Source organism: Mixophyes fleayi, chromosome 4 (genome assembly GCF_038048845.1).
Source record: "Mixophyes fleayi isolate aMixFle1 chromosome 4, aMixFle1.hap1, whole genome shotgun sequence".
In the NCBI taxonomy this organism is placed as follows: Eukaryota; Metazoa; Chordata; class Amphibia; order Anura; family Limnodynastidae; genus Mixophyes; species Mixophyes fleayi.
Window position 1 is genome coordinate 133746100 of NC_134405.1, and position 25783 is coordinate 133771882.

At 37.9% G+C, this 25783-nt stretch overlaps 1 protein-coding gene across 2 annotated transcripts in view; it reads right to left on the reverse strand.

Annotated features, from left to right (window-relative positions):
* VPS13C (vacuolar protein sorting 13 homolog C) overlaps positions 1 to 25782 on the reverse strand; it is a 218151-nt gene extending 192369 nt beyond the window's left edge. For both annotated transcript variants that reach the window (XM_075208356.1, XM_075208355.1), the window contains exons 1-4: positions 25418 to 25782; positions 13131 to 13174; positions 10289 to 10331; positions 5405 to 5500 (exon numbers count right to left, since the gene is read on the reverse strand). In XM_075208356.1, the coding sequence (XP_075064457.1) occupies positions 5405 to 5500; positions 10289 to 10331; positions 13131 to 13174; positions 25418 to 25514 (280 nt within the window). In that variant the 5' untranslated portion in view covers positions 25515 to 25782. The remainder of the gene's footprint in view (positions 1 to 5404; positions 5501 to 10288; positions 10332 to 13130; positions 13175 to 25417) is intronic.
* Position 25783: the final 1 nt, after the last annotated feature.

Here is a 25783-nt window from a genome sequence, read left to right on the forward strand (position 1 = left end):
TTATATAATAAGATTATATGTACATTTTAGTGTTATTAAAGGTTTAGGTTATAGGAAAGTTGTCATGCCTGATATATTGATCCCCTATTCATCAGCAGCTGTCCGGTGCGGTCGGCGAAGAGATCGCACATTGCATACTTTAGTTATTGATATTAGGGAATAATCCTTTGTATGATGCTGGCTATGAAAGGAGCAGACCCCCTGGAGAGACGACCCCCACCTTTGGATTCCTTAGATTGAATCAGCCTATGACCTGTTTACCCTGGACCCGCCCAACGTCTGGACCTATAGAAACAATCTACGTCATCTCTATTGTTCACTGTGTAACACTATACTGTATATAATCATCGCAGCACTCCCCATGGCTCAGTCAACTCTGACACAGTATTCTAACAGATATACTGTCCACCGGGTCCCGTGGGTGCGCAGCGAGCGCATGCGATAGCATTGGTATGTATTTATCTTTTGGTATTGGCTGTACTGTACTTTATCATAATATAATAATGTATTGAATTGTTGACTATTTACATCTGCTAAAATAAATCACTTTGTGCTTTGGAAACACATACAATTGATTGGGCAATGCTTATTTTAAAACAATAAAATTACTTTAATATGTATTTACTTGTGTAACTTTCTCATAAGATATTGTCATTGCATTTTGACCCACCTGCCATAATAAAGAGGAGAAAGAGAACTATAAAGATAGATATTCAAGGATTGCTTTTTCAGTATGGCATCATTTAAATTCTGGCTGAAGCAGGACCCCACTGCAGCCTAGGAAGGTGGTGCTGTTTTTATAATAAAAGGATAATAATACACAACTCCAGGGATTGTACATAAGCATGAAATATTTAAAATGGATGTACCTTATCCCCATCAATAACTGAAGGGCATTTATACAACATATTGTAAGTATTGCTCATAGGCTCATGAGTATGTTATAAAGAGCTGGGTCATTCCACATCAGATCACCCAAAAAAACATGATTTGTCCACCACCCATCTCAGATTTTTTTGAAAATTTTTTAGTTGAGAGGATGTCAAAACAACTATTTCTGACAAATATCTCGACTGTCTGACAATTAGTTGATTATATATTGATTTTTCAATTTATTAAATAATTTACTAATCGCGGCTTCTTTATCCAGTTTATTTGAAGTATTACGAGTGTTTATTAAGGAATCAACACAAAATTTGGACCCCTAAGGTAACTTCCTCCCGAATCCAAAAATCCAAACCAAATTACTTTATCTGCCTCATGTTTTGCGTTACGGCAAAAACGCACGTTTTTCGAATATCATTAAAAACGCTAGATTCAATTGACATTAGGGATCCCATTTTTGGGGGGTGTTTAATAAAGGTATAAATTACTACCACATTCATACTCTTTCATAGTGGAGAAAAAAAATAATGAAGTTGATGCTGATGTTCGATTACTGTTGCACCGCATACATAATTAACACAAGAAATCATGAAATTTAAAACCTTTAACATAACTTAAGCCCTTAACTAAGGTTGAGCCAACAATCTCATTATTTTTCCCTTGTTTGGAACTTGTAACGGTCTGTAATTTTCCTTAAAGTGTCAGCAGAAAGTGTATACTGCTTTCCAGTACTTCCTTGGATAGTAGGCACTTCCGTTACACAGAGGAGGTGAATAAAAGGAACAAAACACTTATCTCTTGAAGGCCAGGACAGCACATTTGTTGATTGGTTTCATTAAGTGTATCAACACATCTTGGGCCCGATTCATTAAGGATCTAACTTGAGAAACTTCTTATTTCAGTCTCCTGGACAAAACCATGTTACAATGCAAGGGGTGCAAATTAGTATTCTGTTTTGCACATAAGTTAAATACTGACTGTTTTTTCATGTAGTACACACATACTTGATAGCTTATTTGTAAACTGAAATTTAAAGTTGATATATGTGTGCTACATGAAAAAAAAGTCAGTATTTAACTTATGTGCAAAACAGAATACTAATTTGCACCCCTTGCATTGTAACATGGTTTTGTCCAGGAGACTGAAATAAGAAGTTTCTCAAGTCAGATCCTTAATGAATCAGGCCCCTTGTTCCTCCTCATTACATTGAATGATATACCCAATGTACCAGATGTTATCATACACTGCTGCTATGTATGTTCCAGGTTGCAGATCACTTTTGTCCACATTTTTTGTGACTGTGGTCATAGTGACACTAACTTTGGTTCCTTCTGTCTTTATGTCGTCTGATGACAATCGATATATATGTGCAGCTCATCATTACTAATAGGCCGAAATCTGTGATGAGAACGTGTTCCTGCCAGTGTTTGCTGTTTCTAGACGGCTATGCAGCTTGGTTTTGTAGTCTTGTATTTCGTTTTGTGACGCGTAAAAAAAACTATATGCCATGTACATTTTCATTTGCCCAGGTCCAAAGGCGTCAAGATGTGATGGGTTTCCACTGCTTGCAGACTGGTGCGTGTGGCTGGATGTTTAACTGTCCCTCCAATGCCATCATATGGACTCTTACCATGAGATGTGGCAAAAAATTTCATTCTGCTTGAATGTTGAAGTCATCCTTATTGAAGCATAAATTAAAAACGTTTTTGCAGTTCTTATATTGTGCACTAGCACTAAATTCACATATTACAATTTTGACAATAATATCGCTAAGTGTTTCATAGCTACCGTAATGAAGGCATGCACAGTTATAGCTACATGGTCATGGGTATCGCTAATAACGCACAGACTCACACAATTTCAAGTGTTACAATCATCTTGCCTAAAATATGCAACAAGCTGACAGTTACCCTGTTCTTTGGTCCACTTCAGTGACATAACTTTTAAGCTTATTCTGGCTCCTTTAATGTGAGACAAAAAAGGATTACAGCATGTTTTCTGAAATTCTTCATATCTTAGCAGCAGAAGCTTTTCATGATGTTAGCAGACTGAGGTTTCAGGATCATTGGTTACTGCATTTGAAACTTCAGTTCTCAGAATCAAAAGTTATTTTTCTTCATCTGTAAAGTGGTCCCAGCTATGTAATCCAATGGTTTTTGAGTAAAAAGTAATATGGCAGTCTGTATGTAAAAGACTACCAAATGAGCAGCTACCATGATTGACTCTTTCTGTGTCTCCCTCTCTCTTTCTCTGGAAAGTTTCAGTTTTGGTCTCTCTAAAGGGAATCCACTTCCCATCAGTTTCTGTTTGTTTCATATCCTTGTATGGGAGTTTTCTCCCATTGCCTCAGTTTAGTTCACTTTTTTGGTATGGTTTTTAACAATGTGTAAATTATGTATGCTGTACAGCAGTAATCGAGCATCAACTTCATTATTTTTTTTCTCCACTATGAAAAAGAGTACCCGGCTGATTTTTTTGTGGTAGTAATTTATACCTTTTTTAAACACCCCCCAAAAAATGGGATCCCTAATGTCAATTGAATCTAGCATTTTTAATGATATTCGAAAAATGTGCGGTTTTGCCGTAACGCAAAACATGAGGCAGATAAAGTAATTTGGTTTGGATTTTTGGATTCGGGATGAAGAGTTACCTTAGGGGTCCAAATTTTGTGTTGATTCCTTAATAAACACTCGTAATACTTCAAATAAACTGGATAAAGAAGCCGCGATTAGTAAATTATTTAATAAATTGAAAAATCAATATATAATCAACTAATTGTCAGACAGTCAAGATATTTGGCAGAAATAGTTGTTTTGACATCCTCTCTTGACTAAAAAAAAATCGTAGAAATCTGAGATGGGTGGTGGACAACCCTGGCATATTTAACCCAGCAGTTTCCTTGTTTCTGCTTAACAAGCACTGATCATGAAAAGCCTTGTACTGGAGTACCACAAGTCCTCAATAACTAAGAGGATACAGTTTCTGAAGAGGGAACAACACACATTGTTTAAAAAAAAAAGATCTTTACTTCATATAAAGGCACATGCATCAACACCAAAACACCTCATGCTAGTTTGACAGGAATTTATCATGACCGCTCTGAGCAAGTATGCATGTTTAGCATAGGCCCTCAAACCACTAACTTGCCTACACTTGAACAACCAACAGTTGGTCAGGCTGTGTCATTCAGGGGAAGGAGTGGGGTAGGCATGGCTGGGCTGTGGCACTCAAATAGAGTTAACAATGGCTGCACAGAGAAAAGGAGGGTGGCTTCTACCCTCAAATAAAGCCTTGTTCATACTGTTTCTCTGTTTCAGAGAACACCATGCTTTTTAACCTGTAAGCTTCTAGGGTACATTGAACCTTGCAACCAGTCTATGGCTTCCGGCTTGACTCAATTTCCCTTACGCCTATCATGTCCCTCAATTGCTTCATCACATGAGTGGACAGGTCACTACTTTCTACAAGACCCCAAAGTTACACTTGTCAATTTAAATGCTCTATGATAATCCTACCTGCTACAGGTTACACACAGAAGTTAAAAATAAAAAGAATGAATACAGATGGTGCTTTGACCCAAGTCAAACACACTTAGAAATGATTTGGAGAGCCAACCGACCTTTAACGTTTTACATTTTGCAGGTAACATAGGGACTAGCTATCAACCATAGTAAGCTGTTGCATAGCACTCTCAGCAACTTCCCATGACAAGCTCAAGTTATTTTCTGTGTTTTATTTCAGCCTTTTTAGCAGAAGCTTATGTGTCCCAGTTTTCATTTTGAGTCATGCTTTAAAGGTTGCCAGAGTAAATCATGTCAGATTACATAGTAGTAGTAGTATAGATGTGTTAATACAGGCACATACTGTACATGAGGAGACTAATACTGCGGTCACATTGCCGCCCGGCAATATCCCGGGTATATGAACCCGGGATATTGCTGGGTGACAAAACATCCCAGCTCATCAGACCCCGTACACACTGCACCTTGAACCCAGGAGACTCCCGGGTCAACCCCGTTCATTCAAAACCCGGGTCTGACCTGGCAATAGGTGTCAGTCATCACAAGAGGAGCTTTGATTGGCTGACAAAGATGAGGTCATTTAAAGGGGACATTTTACTTTTTTAGCACACAAAGATGAGGCCAAGGTGGGTGGTGACTGCTCACTGCATTGCTTTAATCATGGCCGACGAGTTACTATTGTGTAGCCCAAAGTCACTGGTTAATTGTGTTATTTTGCTGTTTAATACAGCAAATGAGCGTTTGATGCAGCTTTCAGGTTCAGGGATCATGAAAAATAATTAACATTTCTTTCAGCTATCAAAATATGGCCATGTACATTGCCAGAGAAACTGCTAGGATCTCCTGATCCAGGAAAATTTGGCTTAGCATGTGCTCATCAAACTATTAGTCTTTATGAGATCACATACAAATGATCCTGTAATTCTGCACCACACCTAGTAATGAGTAATGAATAGAGATGATGAACTTGCAGCATGAGTTTATGAAGTGATACTCACTTGCACCAGGAACCACCAACAGATATAAACCCTCAAGTGTGGCGACCACTGCATCCCCATACAAATTCTTCCAGGGGATTTTTAGCGTCAGTTTATCTAGGTGGCCAAAAAAAATAAAAAATGATAGTCATGCAATTAAAATACACAACTATAAACAATGTGATATGTACAGGAATTTACAAGTCCACATAAATGTGTGTTTATTACCTAGGAGACTGCATGCCCATCATACAACCACAACCCTGGCTTTACATTGCATCAGAGGGATGCAAGATAGACAGTTCACCAACCTTTTAAGTTGTCTTGTTTTAAACTGTCTGCTTTTTCTAAAATAAAAATAGGCAGACAGCACACTGGACAGATATGGTTAAGCATAAACACATCAGTAACTTACAGCGGTGGTGGTCATATTGCCGACGGTAGAAATACAGTTTCACAGACACAGATAAAACACAGACACTGATTTCAGACAGTCACAAAGCCGACATTAAAACAGAAATAGAAAGAAAAATATTAACCGTAGGGCTGGTTGGAGAAAAAAACAAAAAAAACAAAAACAGGGGGTATAAACTGTGTGGGGTCCCCCTGACTCTCATCCAACCAGCTCTAGGCTTAGTCAGCCTTGTGACTGTCAGCATTTTCACTTTTGGCAATCACAATGTGTGCAATTTATCCGTGTCAGTGAAATTTACAAGACAGGATTTTGCCTGTCGGGATTTTAATGTTATTATTGCGGTCTGTATTTCTACCATTGGAAATTCGTACCCTACCTATACAAAGACTTCAAAAGATATTGTGTAGGACGCATAAATTTTAAAAAAGCACATTGCTGCTGCTCCCTGAAAATCTAATTACATAGAGAGAATACTGTAGGCACAATTTTTTTGCAGAATTGAACATTTTTATTGGGTTCCATTAGCAAAGCAATTCCCTGACTTGCATGTTAAACAAATATGTAAATGAATTGCTTCCTGGCACCACAATTTACTTGTGCATATATATTTAACAGGATAGGGACATCAAGAACTGGACAGGGGAAGAGATGTTAATTATTGTTATCACTATTCAAACATATGCCTAATAAGCACAATATATACTAAAGATATGACTTATCTATATGGAGGCAACCATATTCCTGCCAGTACAAAAAAAACCAACTCTCTAGCTCCTCAATAGTTAATAAGACAATCATGCTCTCTCTTCTATCAATTGCTGACATCTGATGAAAAGATCAAACTATGATTTTCAAAGCTTGCGTAGATGAACATCTGTGTGTGACTTTGATATTTGCCTTATAAAAGGTTCACTGATTGGATGCACTTAACGTGCACAATCCAGAAAGAAAAGGCTACAACCATGGTAACTCAGCATCGTTTTGGCAGGTGGGGGTAAGGCATTATTCACAGGCAAGCCTGAAATTTGTATGAAATTTGTATTAGGTAATTTTTACATCCATTAATGCATTTAGTAAAATTAGAAAGGTGGTTACATTAGCAAGAATATGTAGTAATGAACTATTACCGAAAGTGCTGAGGTGGATGGAATGAATTTAGAGCCATAGTTAAGTATATTTACCATTACCTCCTTATCCATGGTTTTCGTTTTAAGCAAAATATATATATTCTTTAGGTTCTGCTGTCTCATATGGTAACAATATAATTCTCCTCATACCAAATGTTGTTTTGACATTAGACATTGCATCAAATTGTGGCCAATGCCAGAAGAGTCAACAGAATGTTTGGCTAAGACAATTATTAGAAACAGTGATTAGGAAGGAATCACTGATGTCGAAGTCAAATAATTGGATATGGTCATTTCAAATTAATATCTATCAATCTGATTGTCTATGTCTGAAATTATGCGAAAACGGACGCTACGGCGTGGAGGACTGTAATTAACCACAACACGTGTGAACACTTATACACACATTTACACAAAGACATACACTTGTAATTAGTTCATATTAAAAATAGTTGAAAGGAAATTCAATAATCACCATTAAATAGTTCAGGGCAAGAAGCCTTTATTAATAAATGAAAAACATATCCATCTAGATGATGGTATACAACCTCATTGGTAAAAAAGTGAAATATTTAAAAAACAGATAGAATATGGTGAAAAAAAGATAGAGCAATGTGTGTTAAAATTAGGGATAGTGGAGCCAGGTAATATGAAATTATATGTCTCTAGGTGTCCATATCTGATAGTAGGACAGAGTGGAAACATATATAATAACCTGATATAAGCGCCCCAGATGACCGTGGCAGACACCTAAGATTGCCTGATTAAAGTATATATAAAGCGCTCCTGCCAGGGATATCCTACATTGACAACCCCATGTTAAATAATGAATAGTAGTGATTGGCAAAATCACAAGTGAAAAAATATATATCACAAGTCAGTATATGCCATAGAGTTATATCGAAGGTCCCTTATTAATAACACCATTGATATAATACCATCAATGTGAATGTATGGACTAGTATTACATATGCCCTGAATTCCCTAGTTAAGTATATATCAGGCGCCTAATAAATACCGAGCAACAAGCACACAGTCAGAAAAATCTCAGAGCGCTAGCGGCACCACCGCTCGCTGGCTCCACTTCCGGGTAACTGACGTCAACAGTGACGTCATACCCGGAAGTGGAGCCAGCGAGCGGTGGTGCCGCTAGCGCTCTGAGATTTTTCTGACTGTGTGCTTGTTGCTCGGTATTTATTAGGCGCCTGATATATACTTAACTAGGGAATTCAGGGCATATGTAATACTAGTCCATACATTCACATTGATGGTATTATATCAATGGTGTTATTAATAAGGGACCTTCGATATAACTCTATGGCATATACTGACTTGTGATATATATTTTTTCACTTGTGATTTTGCCAATCACTACTATTCATTATTTAACATGGGGTTGTCAATGTAGGATATCCCTGGCAGGAGCGCTTTATATATACTTTAATCAGGCAATCTTAGGTGTCTGCCACGGTCATCTGGGGCGCTTATATCAGGTTATTATATATGTTTCCACTCTGTCCTACTATCAGATATGGACACCTAGAGACATATAATTTCATATTACCTGGCTCCACTATCCCTAATTTTAACACACATTGCTCTATCTTTTTTTCACCATATTCTATCTGTTTTTTAAATATTTCACTTTTTTACCAATGAGGTTGTATACCATCATCTAGATGGATATGTTTTTCATTTATTAATAAAGGCTTCTTGCCCTGAACTATTTAATGGTGATTATTGAATTTCCTTTCAATGTGGATAGGAGTGCTTCCAATTCCTTCTTTCTCTTATTCCTTGTTATGCTCTATTATGGTAGGGAGCACCCCCTCATATATGTAGACTGTGATTTCTGTATATTCTGAGGTATATCCTAGCTCTGTGCAGGACATTATATAATTCTTTGAGCTATTAAAAATAGTTGCAACACATAGTTATTTATAATGAAATGTAGCAGAGTTTATAGTTAAATATTATAATGTTATATACACTTTATTGAGATCTAAGGTTCAGGTTACAGGAAACAGATATTGTTTGGTATCAGTCTAATTCCCTATTTATTCGCAGACTTCCGGTTTTATCGGCTAAGATATCGCTCCTTGCATATGCAAGTTATGGATTATAGGGAACAAATGATCAGAATTGTATTGTGTGTGTAATGTAAATAGACCAGTTTGAACCGGCTTTCGGCAGGAAGATTAGTATGCATCTTTTGGATAGCTGACCCCCACTCTTGGAGGGCATCGTTTGAACTGGCCAATGACCTGCATTAATCCACTGTACTTCTACTATTGCATTGTTACTCTGCTGCTTTTTGCTATTAAATCGCTTTGGAACCACACAATTGGAAGCGGACAATCGTCATTGGATAGCGACTAGACGTACACAACACTGTCTTATTTAGCTTTTTTTTTTGGATAAGAGTATAAGGATATAACCTAAAGTAACACAGTCAATTGACTATTTCAATGCTTCTGCAAAAGATTGAATGACAAGCAATAGAAGTGAGCAAAATCAGAAAGGTCAAATATTGGTACTTGGTCAATATTTTAGAGGTATAAAACAAGGATAAGTATCAAAAGGAGCTAATCATGTTATGCAAGAGTCAAGGACTCATGTTGCAGAAGGGACAGTACAAAACTGGTGATTACTTTGTGGTCATCAGTGTGTTTATAAACATTGCATTTTGGTGCAAAATTTGCACTTAAAAACAGCAACCAGTAAGCATTTAGATTTTATTTCACAAATTAGACAATGTCCGAGTGCCTGCTATGGCATAATGCAAAGTTTACACTTAAACACAGGGTTAGTAAATTAACTGTACTGTGTGCGATTTGGCTGATCTCACTATCCTTTTTGCAGCCAATTAATACACACAGTAAATTTGTCAAACCAAAGAGGCTTCTGTATTTATGGAGGGAAGAACTACGTACAAATCCAGCAGGCCCAACATTTATAAAATTGAACATATTAGGAAAATTAAAGAAACAAAAGAAAGACTTGTGTCTTCACAGCAAAATGCCAAGTAATCAGTCTGGATTAAAAATACGAAAGCAGACATTGGGGGGTATTCAATTGTTTGTTTTAACGCGCTAAAGCCAAAAAAAACGAGCGCTCTAAAAAAACTTCATATTATACGGTAATTTTGCGCACGTAAACAGTTAATACGGTACTTACTCGCTGCCAGTGGGCTGAATTTCAGCTCGCTGCTCAGGGAGCTGCGAGATGAAATTTAGCGAGTAATTACCGTATTAACGGTAATATTTTTAGAGCGCTCGTTTTTTTTTGTTTTAGCGCGTTAAAACAAACAATTAAATACCCCCCATTATGCTATATAGAAGAAGTCAACTATACCATACTTACCAATCTGTCCAGCTTTTACTTTAAAGGGTACATCAAGTTCACTCTAACAGGAAAAAGCAAACAGAAGTGTCAGGTGTGCAAACAAATATGAATGTTCCATAACATAATCAATAAAACATACTGATACATACACATGCGAACTGAATTATTGATTTTCTCGCAAGAATACTCATTTACAATCTATTTTACTATATGCTCCTAAAAGCTTTTAGTATATGTGATAATGCTGCAATTTGTAACAGAAGTTAAATTGTACATATATATGTTGCCAAACCTCCCACACTGTCTAGCTTATACACAAACCAGTTTCTCTGGTCATCTACACCAGTGTTGGCTAACCTTGTGACACTCCAGGTGTTGTGAAACTACAAGTCCCAGCATACCCTTCCAGCAATAAGCTGCTATATATTGGCAAAGCATGCTGGGACTTGTAGTTTCACAACACCTGGAGTGTCACAGGTTAGCCAACACTGATCTACACCAACACTGAAAGTAATCTTAAAGGAAATGTAAGAAGTAGCTTTATCTTATGGTCTCATACCCATTAGTGTTACACACAATTACACATTTCACTAGTATTTTTAGCGCTAGTACTTTTAGCACTAGTACAAATAGAACTCACGTATTTTAATCGCTCATTACTCACTCAAATATTCTCATTGTCTAGGTATGCTCAGGTGAGCTCCAAATGTATCCATTCACTTGCATTTACACCACATAAACTCTTTGGGGAAACCTACATGGACCTCAAAATATTATTAACAAATGAACGTCGAACATGTGTTCATGTGACATAAGTTTTAAGTTCATAAAAACAGGGCGGGGGGGCAGTTTCAAAAATAAGAACATATCAATACTATCATCAGACTCTGGCATGACTTATTAAATGTAGTGCTTTATTTAAAACAAAAATAAAATAAAAAAATAATAAAAAAAACACGACAAAATTTCTAGACACAAAGCTAGATTAAGTTTTGTGGGAAACCCTGCTAATAAAATTGCACTAGCACTGCATTCTGACTGAGACTTGGTCAGAGTCTGACAGTTTTCACCTCACTGTAGCAATAATTCTGTGTGTTGCCTGTCTCACACTCACAGTCTCAACTCAATATCTTACTTTGATATTAACTGGTGTCAGACTGTGGGAGGGAGAATGACTGGGGCTATAGACATACGGCAGTAAGGTCTGCAGATGGCACACACCACACCAGACTGCTCTGAGTTACAGACTTCTAATTCGAGAAGGGTGTCTATTCTTATTAAGAAAAGTTTACACATTGCCCTGGAGGAGGTGCAGACTGACTCGTGTGGTTGGTTTGTATTTCTCCATGCCACTTGGCCTCCCACCGTACTTTGTCCTGGATTGATTTAGCTCTGGTTTCCAATACCTTGCACCTTTTGGCAGGGGATGTACATTATTTATCTAGTGGCATATCAGACCATTCAACCTAATCCTTGTGTGTCACTCTTAAGCCTGTTACTGGAGCCAAATTTTGGAAATTCAACCATATCTGGCTTACCCTAATAGGACTTGGTAGCAATCTGATAGCGGAATAGGAAGGATAATTTCTATACAATCAGTCCCCCTGTGTTATGGGATGCTTTTTAAGTTTTTCTTAGGGGCACATTACCAGGGTGGCAGGGCGGAAAAAGTACTACAGACAGGCGGAGACCCAGTTGGAGACTATATTATATGCCACCATACTCCCTAATGTTTTACATGGAAACTTGTTTGTCGTTAAAGCTAGATGGGAAGCTGACCTAGGCCACCTTAGTGAGAAAGAAAGGAGCACTATGCTTGGAGGTGGCAGAGATGCTTCATACAATTATTTCTATTGCATACAGTTTACTATACTCCTGTACGGCTACTTAAATTGGGTATGGGACAACACTAATTGTCCTAAATGTGAAATGGGGTCAGCTGCTTTCTGGCAGCTCCTCTGGTCCTGTACGGGAGTCAGGAGCTTCTGGACTGCAGTTAGGGCCTGTATTTAGTCAGCAGGGATTAAGATCCCCTTGCTATCCCCAAAAAAGTGCCTATTTGGACTCTCTCTAGATCTCCTTATGGATAAGTCATCCTCCCAGTATGCAAACTCTCTGTTGCTGACTCCGACAATCATAACTATAAAATGGACGTCCGCTGAGGACCCCTCCTTTGATTGCTGGGTTGCCTTAGTAAATGAAACAGTTGGCTACGAACATCTTATTCATACAGGAACTCCATGCCTAAATATTACAGGAGTCATGATATGTGTAACCGTCTCTATCTGAAGATTCTGATGATGATTCATCCTAGGCACCTGCTCTGGCTATTCTCTCAATTTTATTGTATTTCTATTGCTTACTGTAAGCCGTCTATCAGCCACGAAATTGGACCTCTTCACTTTGCCCTACGATACATATGTTGCTCTAATTATGTGACTTTGCCAACTTACTGGTCCTCTTTAATTTCAATGTGTACTCAGCTTCTTTCTTTTTCTTATTGCATATGCATTATTCAGATTGTATGATTTGATCTGCCGCCTTTGCTATGATATTGTATTGTTATACTAGTTTACTTTATTTCTGGGGAAGGGGGATTAGATAAACATTACTTTTGTTCTTTATTTTCTAAACTTGAACATTTCAATAAAGATTTAAAAAAGAAAAAAAAAAGCAGTCAATGCATCCGATTGGAAGACTGTTTTCCCAATCAGCTGCTATACTTCAATAGCAGAGAACAGTTAATACTAAAACTTCACAATCTATTCGTTTTAGAGAAGCATCAGATGCTATTGAAAGCGAGAAGAGTTCTATTTTAAACTGTACAGCTACACCAAGTAGTTTCAGTTTAACCACTCACCAAGGCATTTTCTCTAACTCTTAAGTTCTCCAGTGAAACATTTCCTAGAAAAAAAAAAAAAGATAAAAATTTACATTCCCTATTTCCAAACATCAAAAGCAAAAGATGTCAACAATAGGAGAGAGAAAGTAATCTTAAAGACCAATAGTATGTATTGTAAGTTTTGAAATAAACAAAATGCATGTATGTCATATCTTGAGTAACATGAAATATATATAAATATAATAATAATATTTTTATATATATTGCACTTTTTATAAACTAGTATGTATTACAGAAGATGTTGCAGTCCAGAATTAACATTATTGAAAGAAATGACTTGCTCTACATGAAATGCTATTTTTTCCCAGTCAGATTATAATTACATAGCCATTTACTTGCTATCATTGAGGTATCATATCACACATTTTGTTACAGTAGTTCATTGAACATATATAAGAATGAATAAAACACATTAAAGTTATAGCCTGAAAAGAAGATAAACGGGAAAAAAAAAAACATATTGCACAATTTCTGCTTGCTACATAGACATGGCTATTCAGGGTCAACAATGGAAAATAGTTCATCCCAGAACATTTGTCCCTAAGTCAATACAGCATACTGGGAATAAGCTCACCTTGACCATATTTGCTCATAATTGATGAGGCAAGCCCTGCTCGTTTATAAAATCCCTGATGCGTATCAGAGATGTGTATTCACTGACATTCACCGAGGCCAATCACACACTAAGCTTAGGACTGAGTGAGCAGGTTAGTGCCGTAGTTACTTTCAGCACATTAAATTATTTTTGAATTTTATGCCAACATACAGATTGTAGTGTTAAACAGGGAGAATGAGACACTGTATTTCACACACATTTGATTACACTTACATATTATGTATTTATCCCTAAACACATATTAAGCTCCAAATCGACCCAATTTCTCATCAACATTTGGGGCATTTTTGCCAAATTTTGCTACCTGAAAAGGGGTAAGTTACTCTTTATGCAAAGTATACACATGCACTTGCTAACATTTGATAAGCATTGTCACTTTCCATACAAATCCATAATGACAGACCATTACTTATCTGTACATTTACTGAGGTTTTACAAAAGCATCTTTACAGGGTTAAGGGTTATTAAGGATCCCCCCTATCTTAACCAGAGTTTCCAAAACAAGCCTAAGCTACAGGTACTGGAAGAACATATATTAAATCTTTTGAGCAACTCAGAAATTAATGCATCTCTGAGAGCGTTAGAATTTGCAGTGTTGACCCTTCTTTTTGAAGACCTCTGCAATTCGCCCTGGTATGCTATCAATTAACTTTTGGGCCACATACTGACTGATGGCCGCCCATTCTTGCCTAATCAATGCTTAGAGTTTGTCAAAATTTGTGGGTTTATGTTTGTCCACCCAACTCTTGATTGACCATGGATAGTTGGGAGAAGTTGCTCTAGGACAATGTTTTGGTACCATTCTTCATTCATGTCTTTGTTCTTAGGCAAAATTGTGAGTGAGCCCACTCCCACCAGTGCAGAGCTTGCTCTGGAATGGCAGCAGGCCGGTATGAGTGCATCTGCATGCTCAGTGAGGCAAAGACTTTTGAAGGATGGCCTGTTGTCAAGAAGGCCAGCAAAGAAGTCACTTCTTTTGTCAATAAAAGCCTTTGACACTTATGAAATGCTGGTAATTTTACTTCAGTATACCATAGCAACATCTGACAAAAAGGTCTAAAGACACTGAAGCAGCAAACTTTGCGAAAACCAATACTTGCGTCATTCTCAAAACTTTTGGCCAGGACTGTACACACTATACGCGATTTACCTTCAGATTTGTGCTCTTCATCTGGTCAAAGAGCAGTGCAGTCGCGCATTCCTGTCACACTGATTATGGCTGGACACATACAAAACAAACTTTGAAATTTCCACAATGTCAGTATAAAAATCGTTAGCTTCTGTGACTCAAACAAACTATTCACTCTCAGAACAAACAGACAAATTATTCCACAGGAGCACTCTACATTTAACAACACAGACACAGTGACAGGTTGCTAAAGTTCTCTCTGGGCAGACAGTCGTGTGAGTGCACACACCCTGCAGGATCAGAAGTCGATTGGAAGGAGATTTAAAGTTCTGCTGAACAATCAAATGAAACAACAATCAGTACTTTGGAACGACAGTTGTTCATCGTTAAAGTATAAACACTAATGTGATATTGGCCCGAATGGTTGGATATCACAAGATTGACCAAACATCTGAAAAACCTGTAGTGTGTACCCAGCGATAGTAATGGAGAGGTCAAGGTCAATCACATTCATCAGGGTTGGTAAATGTTACTTATATAGGAACAGAGCTGAATTGTCAAATTTAGATGCATAAAGAATTACGTAATAGCTATGGAAAACTTCTGCAATTTGATTTTCCATAAAGTCTATAAATTAATGATATTATTATTAATAATGCGAATTATTAAGTCTAACTCTGATCCAGAAAGACGTAGGGCCTGATTCATTAAGGAAAGTAAAAAAAAATTAGTAAGTAGTCTCCTGGACAAAACCATGTTACAATGCACATAAGTTAAATACTGACTGTTTTTTTCATGTAGCACACAAATATCAACTTTAAATTTCAGTGTACAAATAAGCTAATATTTGTGTGCTACATGAAAAAAACAGTCAGTATTTAACTTATGTGCATTGTAACATGGTTTTGTCCAGGAGAGACTACTTACTCAATTTTTTTTACTTAAATTTTCTTAATGAATCACACCCATAGTCAGCAACAATGGTAAGTGGTTGAAGATCTCTCTAGATTTGTACTCCAACATCAAGGGGACTAAGAAGTGAAAGCTAATACAGTCTGTATAGGGTGTGACTTGTCATAGCTGTAGGCAAAATCCCTTGGCCCCGGCATGAAGAATGCACCACCTATATACCAAGCACATTTCTTTAGTTAAATTCATACATGAGGGAATTTCCACAAGTCATAACTGTGCCCCTTGCACTCCCAAAAGTCTGCTCTTCCACATTATTAAAATCACCAATGCATATGGTAGGTGTCCCAGTGTAAAAGCCATAAATTCAACACCTTTTTCTTTCGAATTTCACAATTTTATGGGGGGAGGGAGGGGGACAGGGAGATATATACATCCAAAAGGGCAAGTAGTCAGGTAGATCAAATTGCCTTTTCCTATTTTCATAGCAGCACTGAGGGAGAGTTCTATGCTGTAACAATTACATTCGACAATATAATGTGCCTTCATGCCAATATTGTGAAAGAACAATACATGAATGAGACATGAAGACAGACAAACAAATATTGATGTGACAGGCATGTTAATAAACTGTTGAGAGCTATAGCCTTATGTCTATATATCGATATCTACTCACTGGCAAAAATCAAATTGTACATGGGGAAATTGTAACATTTTATATAGAAGCTCTGATTTGTAATAATTATATTAATAAAATATAATAGCTACATATGCCAATGTTGTGTAAAAGGCATATATGCATGTGTGAATATACCAGGTTTTCAGCCCCAATTCTACCCACTTCACACTGGCTGGCCACCCAGGGGTGCATTACTGTGCCAGTGAAGTCTACCCAGTACCTTCTAGGGTTCGTATTGTCACTCAGGCAAATGCAGTTAGAAAAGTACAACAGTATGTTTATTGTAATAAAAGACTATATTATATACAAACCATAAATAAATACCAGGCAGGTTTACCACATCATCTGTCCCTTACTCCACTAGCTTAAGGAGTTACAGTCAACTGGCTGTCCTGACTTGAAGACCCATGGATCAGCAGATGTAGCTAACTGGTAGAGAACAGCAACTCAACACCAGATCTAGCACCTTCCAGGAATCAAAAAACCCAAATTCTTTCTACTCGAGGCTAAATAAGGGTGCCGGGCTGGCGATAGGTCTTTGAAAATAGCATTACTGGAAGTGAATCCCATCACATATCTCCCATCTGAGACTCTTCGTCACCTCTTTAACAAGGCCAGCAGCTTCTTACAACCCGAATTAATTTGAATCACTGTGCTACCATACCATAGACTCACATTTAAGGACTTGATCTCTGACCTGTACAATCTTATATCATCGTTATGATCAAAACGAACCACTACCCAAACTTTTGAGATTCAATGGAAATCCCATCTGGGCAAGTTCCCAGAGGAAGAATTTGGTTCACCATAAGAGAAAGGCTGTCTAAATCTTCCAATTGCACTCATGTTAAGGAAAATTTATATAAAATATACTACAGATGGTATCTGGTCTCCACCATCCCTACTATTATCATAGATTTGTAAGGCGCCGGTGTTCCACAGCACAGCAAGGTAGGGAAAACAGTACATACATAGAACAGTTACATACAATAGTAGATAAAATAAACGCAGACAAGAAAACAAAGGGTATGAAGGACCCTGCTCAAGAGAAGGCTTACATTCTAAGTGGAAGAGGGCACAGCTGAAACAAGAGGCGTAAATGTGCTTCAGAGTGGAGATTGAGATAGTTGTGAGGGTGCATTAGTGTGAATAGTGTTATCTGGTAAAAGGACTCTTCTTAAAGAAGAGGGGAAAAAAAAAAAAAAAGAGATGGGTTTTCAAAGAGCGTCTAAAGATTTGAAGGCTGTGGGAAAGTCTGATTGAGTGTGGCAAGAAATTCCATAAGTGAAGAGCAGCACGGGAGAAGTCTTGTAGGCGGGAGAGAGAGGTGGTTACCAGAAAAGAGACAAGGCAAGGGCCAGAGGTAGATCTAAGAGGACGGGAGGGAGAGTATTTGATATGAGATTTGAGATGTATGCAGGGGTAGTGTTGTTGAGGGCTTTGTAGGTAAGGGTGAGTAATTTGAGTTTGATTCTGGAGGACACAGGGAGCCAGTGTAGGGATTTCCAAAGTGGTGCATCAGATGTGGAACAGTGAGAGAGGAAGATCGGTCTTGCAGGAGCATTTAGGATGGATCAAAGTGTGGATATATGGGTCAGGAATGCCATAAAGCAGGAGGTTGCAATAGTCAAGATGGGAGATGAGAGAATGGAAAGGAGTTAAAAAATCCCTACATCAAATATACGGCTACACTTCCCCTTAGTGCCTCAGAGGCTGCAGCAGTAGAGGTACATTACTACACATATGGTAGCCATTTCCTAAAATTGCATTATTTTGGGGATAAGATCACAAAGCAACCAACATACCCATCACTAAGATTCCATGGTCCCTCCTCCTGGACCACCCAATAAATTATCTGGATAGGCAGGCGGAAGAGTTAGCCGATAATAAATACAGCCAAACACATAGTATCCTTTGATTGGAAACACCTGGCAAAGTTCTCCTAAGAAAATGTTGCCAACCCGATGGCATTAACAAGCAGTCGGGCAGAGGAAACTGTAATGCTTTGCAACAATAATGAAAAATGTTGGAGATTATTGCCCACACCTGCCCCAGGACTGGTGGTCAGTGGTCTAACACACACTGTTTACTGTTGTGCTCACATAGTGCCTGTTCCAATAGGAGAAACGTTAGTTTAATATATTATAATAGGATTTTGTTGGGTTCCAAAATCTGGGTGGCAAGTGAAAATAGCTGGGTGTCGCACCTGAGAAGTAGGTGCTGGGGACCACACTGCCTGGACGCAATACCTGCAATATTCCTACCTCATTAAAAACACCTGGGGGTAAATGTATCATACTCCGGTTTCTTCAAGTTGCCGGAAATTGGCGAGATGACAGCTAAAATTTAAAGCGGCGCTGCCTTGTAGAGGCAAGTTTCCCTTTACAAGGCAGCGCCGCCTTAAATTTTAGCTGTCATCTCGCCAATTTCCGGCGACTTGAAGAAACCGGAGTATGATACATTTACCCCCAGGTGTGTTAAGATGACCTCTCTGCAGCAGCCCCAGTTATAGGGATTTCTAACTCCTGGAGGGCTGTGAAGGAGATTAAAAGGCAAGGCAGCTGGTAGGTGCCAAACTGTGGTCTCTCCTACTGCAGGCTTCTCACGATGCCAGTACCAAAGATTCAATCCCACATTTAACAGGGTCAGTTTACCTCCCCGATGAAGCAGCTTGTGTGAACCCAAACAGGATGGGCACAGAAAACTCTTAGGGTGCCTCACACTAGTCTCCAAACTGTGACTATGATGTGCTAAATGGTCTCTTCTTTCGCTTATGCCTCTCTCACCTTTAGTCCCTCACCTAATTTCAGATGCCCATTAGCAGTGGGATATGGTGCTATAATGTCTGTTCTGGATAATAAAAGGATTTAAAGGAAGAAGAGCTAGTGATCTACATGTCTGTTCACATGCTAGACAGGCCACGCATGAAATGCTCTTTACCAAATGCCAGTGACAAGGACAAGAAAGTTTTAAACAATTGAAGAGATTATTTGGATCTGCCACTCCCATAACATTTATTCACACACTTTGTGTTGCCTGAGGTAACCTCCTGATTGTAATAGTATGGCAAAAAGCCATGTAGTGCAGGAAGAATAATAAACTAAAGTTAATTAACATTTCCAGCAACAATTGCTCTGCAGCATAAGTCCATCTGGCACATAGATAGTAATATAAAAACATCAAAACACTTGTTGCTACTACAAATGGCAGCTAAAAGTAGTAAGAGACAACACATCATAAGAGAGCTTAGTCCATAACATACAAGTCAGTATTTAGTGATTTATTTACTATAGTTGTAACAGCAGAGTAATGTAGATACAATAATGAATTTCTGAAGTGTTTTCTTGGTGGGCTAGTTTCCACTGGTAGACAACTGTGTGGTGTTAGAGTCTTATATGAACAAGCAACAGTTTCGGATTTAGGTTTTGGGCTTTAAAAAGAGAAAAATATATGCTTATGGCGCTAAAAGTATAAATAGGTACTATATATGTTGTAATAAGTATCTGGGGCTAATCAAGTAGAAGTCACATTAGCTGATTTCCTATAGGGGTCTTCAAGCCCCAGAGAAATGAACACCATAGCAGTGTCGAAAAGCAATCCTTAGCTATTACATACCATTAAGCCATTGTCTGTTTTTTTAGAATAGTGTTATAGTGCTATTTTTTTAAATTAACTGTTTTTATTATTGTCACATATTAAAGAAGGTATATTGCTTTTATCTAACAACCATTATTCACTATAAGGGTATTTAGATCAAGGAGAAGCAGATGCTAAGTGCTGACTCCACTCTTGTTTTAAGGTATTGGCATGCCTAAAAAGGGTAAGGAATACCTTCCATTTTCATAAAAAGGAAATATATATATATATATCATAACATATTAAACATTTAAACAATCTGCTTATGTTATCGTATGTTGGAAAATAGAATTAAAACCAGAAAAAGGGGATATTTTTGGCATGTACTTGTTCAAACCATACAAGCTGATGAAGAATGAATGGAGTGCCATTTGTTGCTACATCCAGGATGATCAAGCACCTCCCTCCACAGTGCTCATGCCTCTATCAGCAACACAATTGCATAGAGTATGTATGTATGTTTGTCCTCCCCCTGTTTGCATGTTTTTTTTGCTGATTGCGCCGGTTTCCTTCCATAAACTTTTTAATAGTGAATAATTACATTAATATTATATCAAAAGTTTGTACAGGAGAAAGCTGACTCGTGGATATTTGCCAGAGAAAAAAAAAACCAATTGGAAACAGTCTCAGAGAAATTATAATTTGTCATATTCAATTTAACGGATTATTAAAGTAGCAAGCAAGTTAAACAGATACAAAACTTAGTTGTCAGTATTGTGACAAAAGACTCTTTAAAATCTTAATGGTGATTAGCTAAAAGAGCAGACTTGACCAGTCAGGGATATTTCTATGAATGTCCTGGAACAAATAACAATTAGAAACAGTATCAGAGGAAAGATTACCAGCATACAATCCTCGCTGTGTACCAGGTCACGTTGCTTGGTTAAGACAGCGGCAGATCAAAAAGCTTCTTCTCCATTACAGCTCCATTTATCAGATGGAACACTCGACCAGTAATAAGGGGTATATTACAAATGTCAAAAAATATATACTCTATTTATGTTGTCAATTCTCAAAAAAGTATCATAGCTTGCTTTGAGGAAAAGGCAAGATTATGTAGCTATAAATGGAGTAGATTTGAATACATTTCAGAAAGTTGTTAAACTTGGAAACAATGTAAAGAAGAATGCAAAAAGTGAGAACTTCATAGTATGCAACATACATTGTATAAATTCTTTAAAACAGGGTTTGCTACAAACAACAATATGTTAGTTAATAAAGCTCATACACACCAAGTAAATATGTTGGGTTTTTACCTGCACTGAAGTTAGCTGCAGTGGGAGCAGCTACAACTATCATTATATAGATCATTGATCACTAAAGTAAAAGCATTTTCTATACTCAAATGCTGCACACACCAAAAACTACAGGTCACCAGTAACCTGCACCCTTTCAACAGCAATCAGAGACTCCTGATCAGTAAATTTAGCTTGCTATCTGTGACGGCTAGGCTTCTGTGAACCCACCACATCCCATGTTACTAGTAGGATTGCTGCAGTCTTCTCTGATCAAGATAGAGGGGACTGTCAACATTTTACCAATCGGAAGTAGTCAGCACTGTAAATAGTAGAAACACCGGCTGCCTCACTTACTCTGTACACACACTACAAATATCTACCTACGCTGCTGCAATATTTTGGAGGAACTATCGGCAGAGGTGTTGGACTGTCGTGAGGGTATACACACTACCACATTTGTCCAACATCGATCCATAGTTAATCGTGATTTTTACGAAGTTTCAAAAACCAAATCAACAGAAGCAATTTGTTTTGGTAGAATAAAACATAATCCATGGGAGCTTACACACTCTTGCAATATCTATGGGGTTGTGAATCAGGTGATCTGCACAATAATTACATAGCGACAGCCAGCGTTCTTAGCATTAATTGCTGCAAATCTGCAGTGCAGCCACAAGTGGCCTCACAACGTCCTCATAACCAAGTAGTAGTAAATTGGAAAAATAACCCTGAAACCATACTGTTGCCAGAATGCAACAACCACATGCACAGATTAATCATCACAGTAGATAGAGCCTAATAAAGAAATATAGTAGGATAAAAACAGGTAGAAATAAAGCTGCAGGTAGAAATATTTTGGACCATATGGGATCACAACTTAATGCAGCATTTAAATAGTTGGCAGACTAGATTTATGCTGCAAGGTAGAGATGCTCACTGACCCCCGTGAAGTGGTTTTGGTTTTGGATCTAGATTAGCTTCATGTTTTGGTTTTGGCAAAACCATCCTCGTGTGTTTTGGTTTTGGCTTGGTATTTTTTTTTTTTTAAAAAAAATTGCTTAAATATGCTAAAAAAAAACCACACATAATTTTGCACTTTTTTTAATCCTACATTATTATTAACATCAATAACACTAATTTCAAGTCATTTGCACTCAATTTTGACCACCTCGCAGGTCACATTATTATTTTCATCCACTTTAGGACAAATACTACAGCGACCTGGCTGGATACTAAGCGACGGAGCAATGACTCAAACACACGGCAGTTCCTACCATATCTAGGACACATTGGCACACAGCAGTGGCAGAAAAGAAAACTCTGAAGAAAAGCCTGCAAGGCCTAGTATTTGTATTTCAGCAATGACAATTAGCAATGGAGCTCTCCTTTCTGTGTGTTACCTATATAACACAGTAGAATTGGACTGCAGAATTACATCAACCCTTTAAGCACTATTATTTGTATTTTTCTGCAATGAGATTTAACACTGGAGATATGGAGCTCTCCTGAATGTCACTGATTACTTTATTTAACACTGCTACCACCCTCCTCTTTTATTTCTATCTATTTGTCTGCCCAACTGCTCTACACTATATGCTATCCCTTCTGTGTTGCTCTCTCAAATGGCGCTAGATCGCTGTGGAGGGCGGTATTTATAGATTCCAAAACTTGCGAGATCCGACGATGTCACAATGACGTTTTGCCTCGTTTTCGATTCCGAAAAAGCGGAAAAGTAACTCGGCTCGGTACTCGAATCCCCTAAGTTCGGGTGTGTTCGGTTTCCGAGGAACCGAGCCTGAGTATCTCTACTGCAAGGTGGTCAATTTAACACTAACTTGTATATCACTTTTTGGCACGCTTCATGTGTTTGTTACAACTTAAATTATTTTATGTTGGCAAATTCTAAAGAATTATGCCACCAGTTAATGAGCTATGGTAAGAGAGGACACTGAAGGTGGATTCAACACATACAAGTGTGATGCTTAAACCTACACTATTATACATTCATTTTCTACATCTCAATCATCTTTGGACTGCTTAATAAATGTTGTTCAATCAATGAAAAATGTTAACAGTATCACAACACACAAAAAATAGTACAGTGTAGCAAACTTAAGCTGGCTACACACCTATGCAACCTTACTTCAAATGCAATGTTTTGAACGATTTCATCAACGATTGAAAGTCCCAATGAGCGCACAAATTTAAGCGTACAGACCGGCAAAATGTATCTTCAGATCTATGATCTTTATCTCTCATAACCATCTGCTGAAAAGATTGTGACTCCGTACACACAGATATCTGCCTACATAGCTGGTCACGAGTGCATACACACTTCCACATTTGCCCACATCGTTCCATCGTTATATTTAGAAAGTTTATAAAACCAAAATCAACAGTTGCAACCTGTTTTGGCAAGAGAAAACATGATTGTGGGAGTGTACACACTCTTGCAATGTCTGACCTAACGGTCATGAAGCATCTGATCTACACAATAATTGCATAGGTGTGCACCCAGCAAGTGGACTTTTAAGCGATTACTATTTCAAATAGGATAGTGTATATTTTAGGTACTTAATGTGTATCCCCAATAAAAGAAGTGTTATATACCAAAAAAAAAAAAAAAAAAAAAAAAGGATACTTTGGAGTTATGTAAACAAGTGCACATCATTTGACTTAACGGTGCTACCTTTTAAAATCCATATGCAACTCACTTCTTTAAGCCAAACATCTCCCGCTGGCCTGAGTCACAGGTATTTCAGCAAATAAAATGGCCATGCACCCTGGCCATTTCCACATTTGTGGAAATGGCTATATTATGCTATATTATTACATATGGTATTATAATCAGTTAAAGCATACTTGCCTACTTTTTATATCTCACCTCCAAGGGGAGGTATAAAAGCAAGAAATATCCATTGCTTGATATTGTCATTTGCATCTTTAAATGTACACAGTAAACTGAATGATGACGCCAATTACATAATCATGTCCATGCAGAGAAGGTGGTTGACTAAGGTGAGAAGGACCTCATGAAGTGATTTGCATATTTCCTGCATATCTACATTGAGTTATAGGAAATTGACCCTCGTCTGTGTGTGTGTTAGGGAATTTAGACTGTAAGCTCCAATGTGGCAGGGACTGATGTTAGTGAATTCTCTATACAGCGCTGCGGACTTAGTGATGCTATATAAATAAATGGTGATGATGATAGGTGTTAGGGGACTGATTGCAGAGAAGCCAAGCTCAGAAAACTCAAAGGTTGTAAGTATAATACGTACAGCCAGGACTCAGACAGCAGTCAGCAAAAATTGTGTCTAATATTAAACAAAGTCACTCTTGAAAGATGGCGGTATAAGAAAAATAGAACAATTAGCTTGCGGACCCTTAAAACACTTTTTGCCCCGAGTCTGACAAATGATACTGAGGAAAGAAATCAGTATTCTACTTTAAATATATTACATAGATGTGCCTCAAACATGGTCAATCACAATTCTCCCTTTGGGCAAAAGGCTAAACACAGTGTATTAAAGGAGGAAACATGAACACTCTCTTAAAAGAACTTTAAAGGGTAAGTTAACAAAGATCTCTCAGAACACATCTGAAAGAATCTGTAACTCATGCATTTGTACCTGCACTCTATATTCATTCTGAGTGTATTCCATTTACAACAAGTTTTTAATTCATAGCAAAATATTTTCATAATAGGCAACCCAAAGTCATCTCCCTGGTAATTAAAATGTTAAAGTTGCATCATATCTACAATTTTTAATGCTTACCTATATTCCAATAAATAACACTGGGGTTGTAAAAAGAACAGACTAAACAATATGATGTCTCTTCAGAACGTTAAGGAACAAGGTGTGTCTAAAATACAATGGTAATTAAACAATACTTTTTCAAATAAATGACAATAGGTTTTAACAATGTACAGGTAAACAATACTAAGCAACGGCCTATCCTGAGATAGCTTGGTTTCATTGACAACTACTAGACTGAAGGAAAGAACATGACATATTTTGCACATCTGAATCTTACCCCCCCAGATTCCCAGCTTCAACTGAGACCTGTCGAGATTCTCCACGTAATCCCCCAGGAACCTGTTCAGGAGATCTGCCACCACAGACTCCAGCATGATTGCTTCTAAGCAGGAAGTGTCGGTGCAAAGAAAGGCTGTTTGCACGAAATAGAGAAAGTACGGAAGGAATAATGTGAGCGTGTATTTAGCTTGCAGTCATACTAGTGCAACGTTACTCGTAAAGGACATCTGCATACTTTGTGCTTATACGCCATTACAGGCTACTAGGTGTATGCTGATTTCCGTTATACCGCCTGTGAGGGCGGCTGGGAGCAGTGTGTGCGGCTGTCAGTGCTACTCCCAGGTCACTGTGTGCAGGCTGCAGC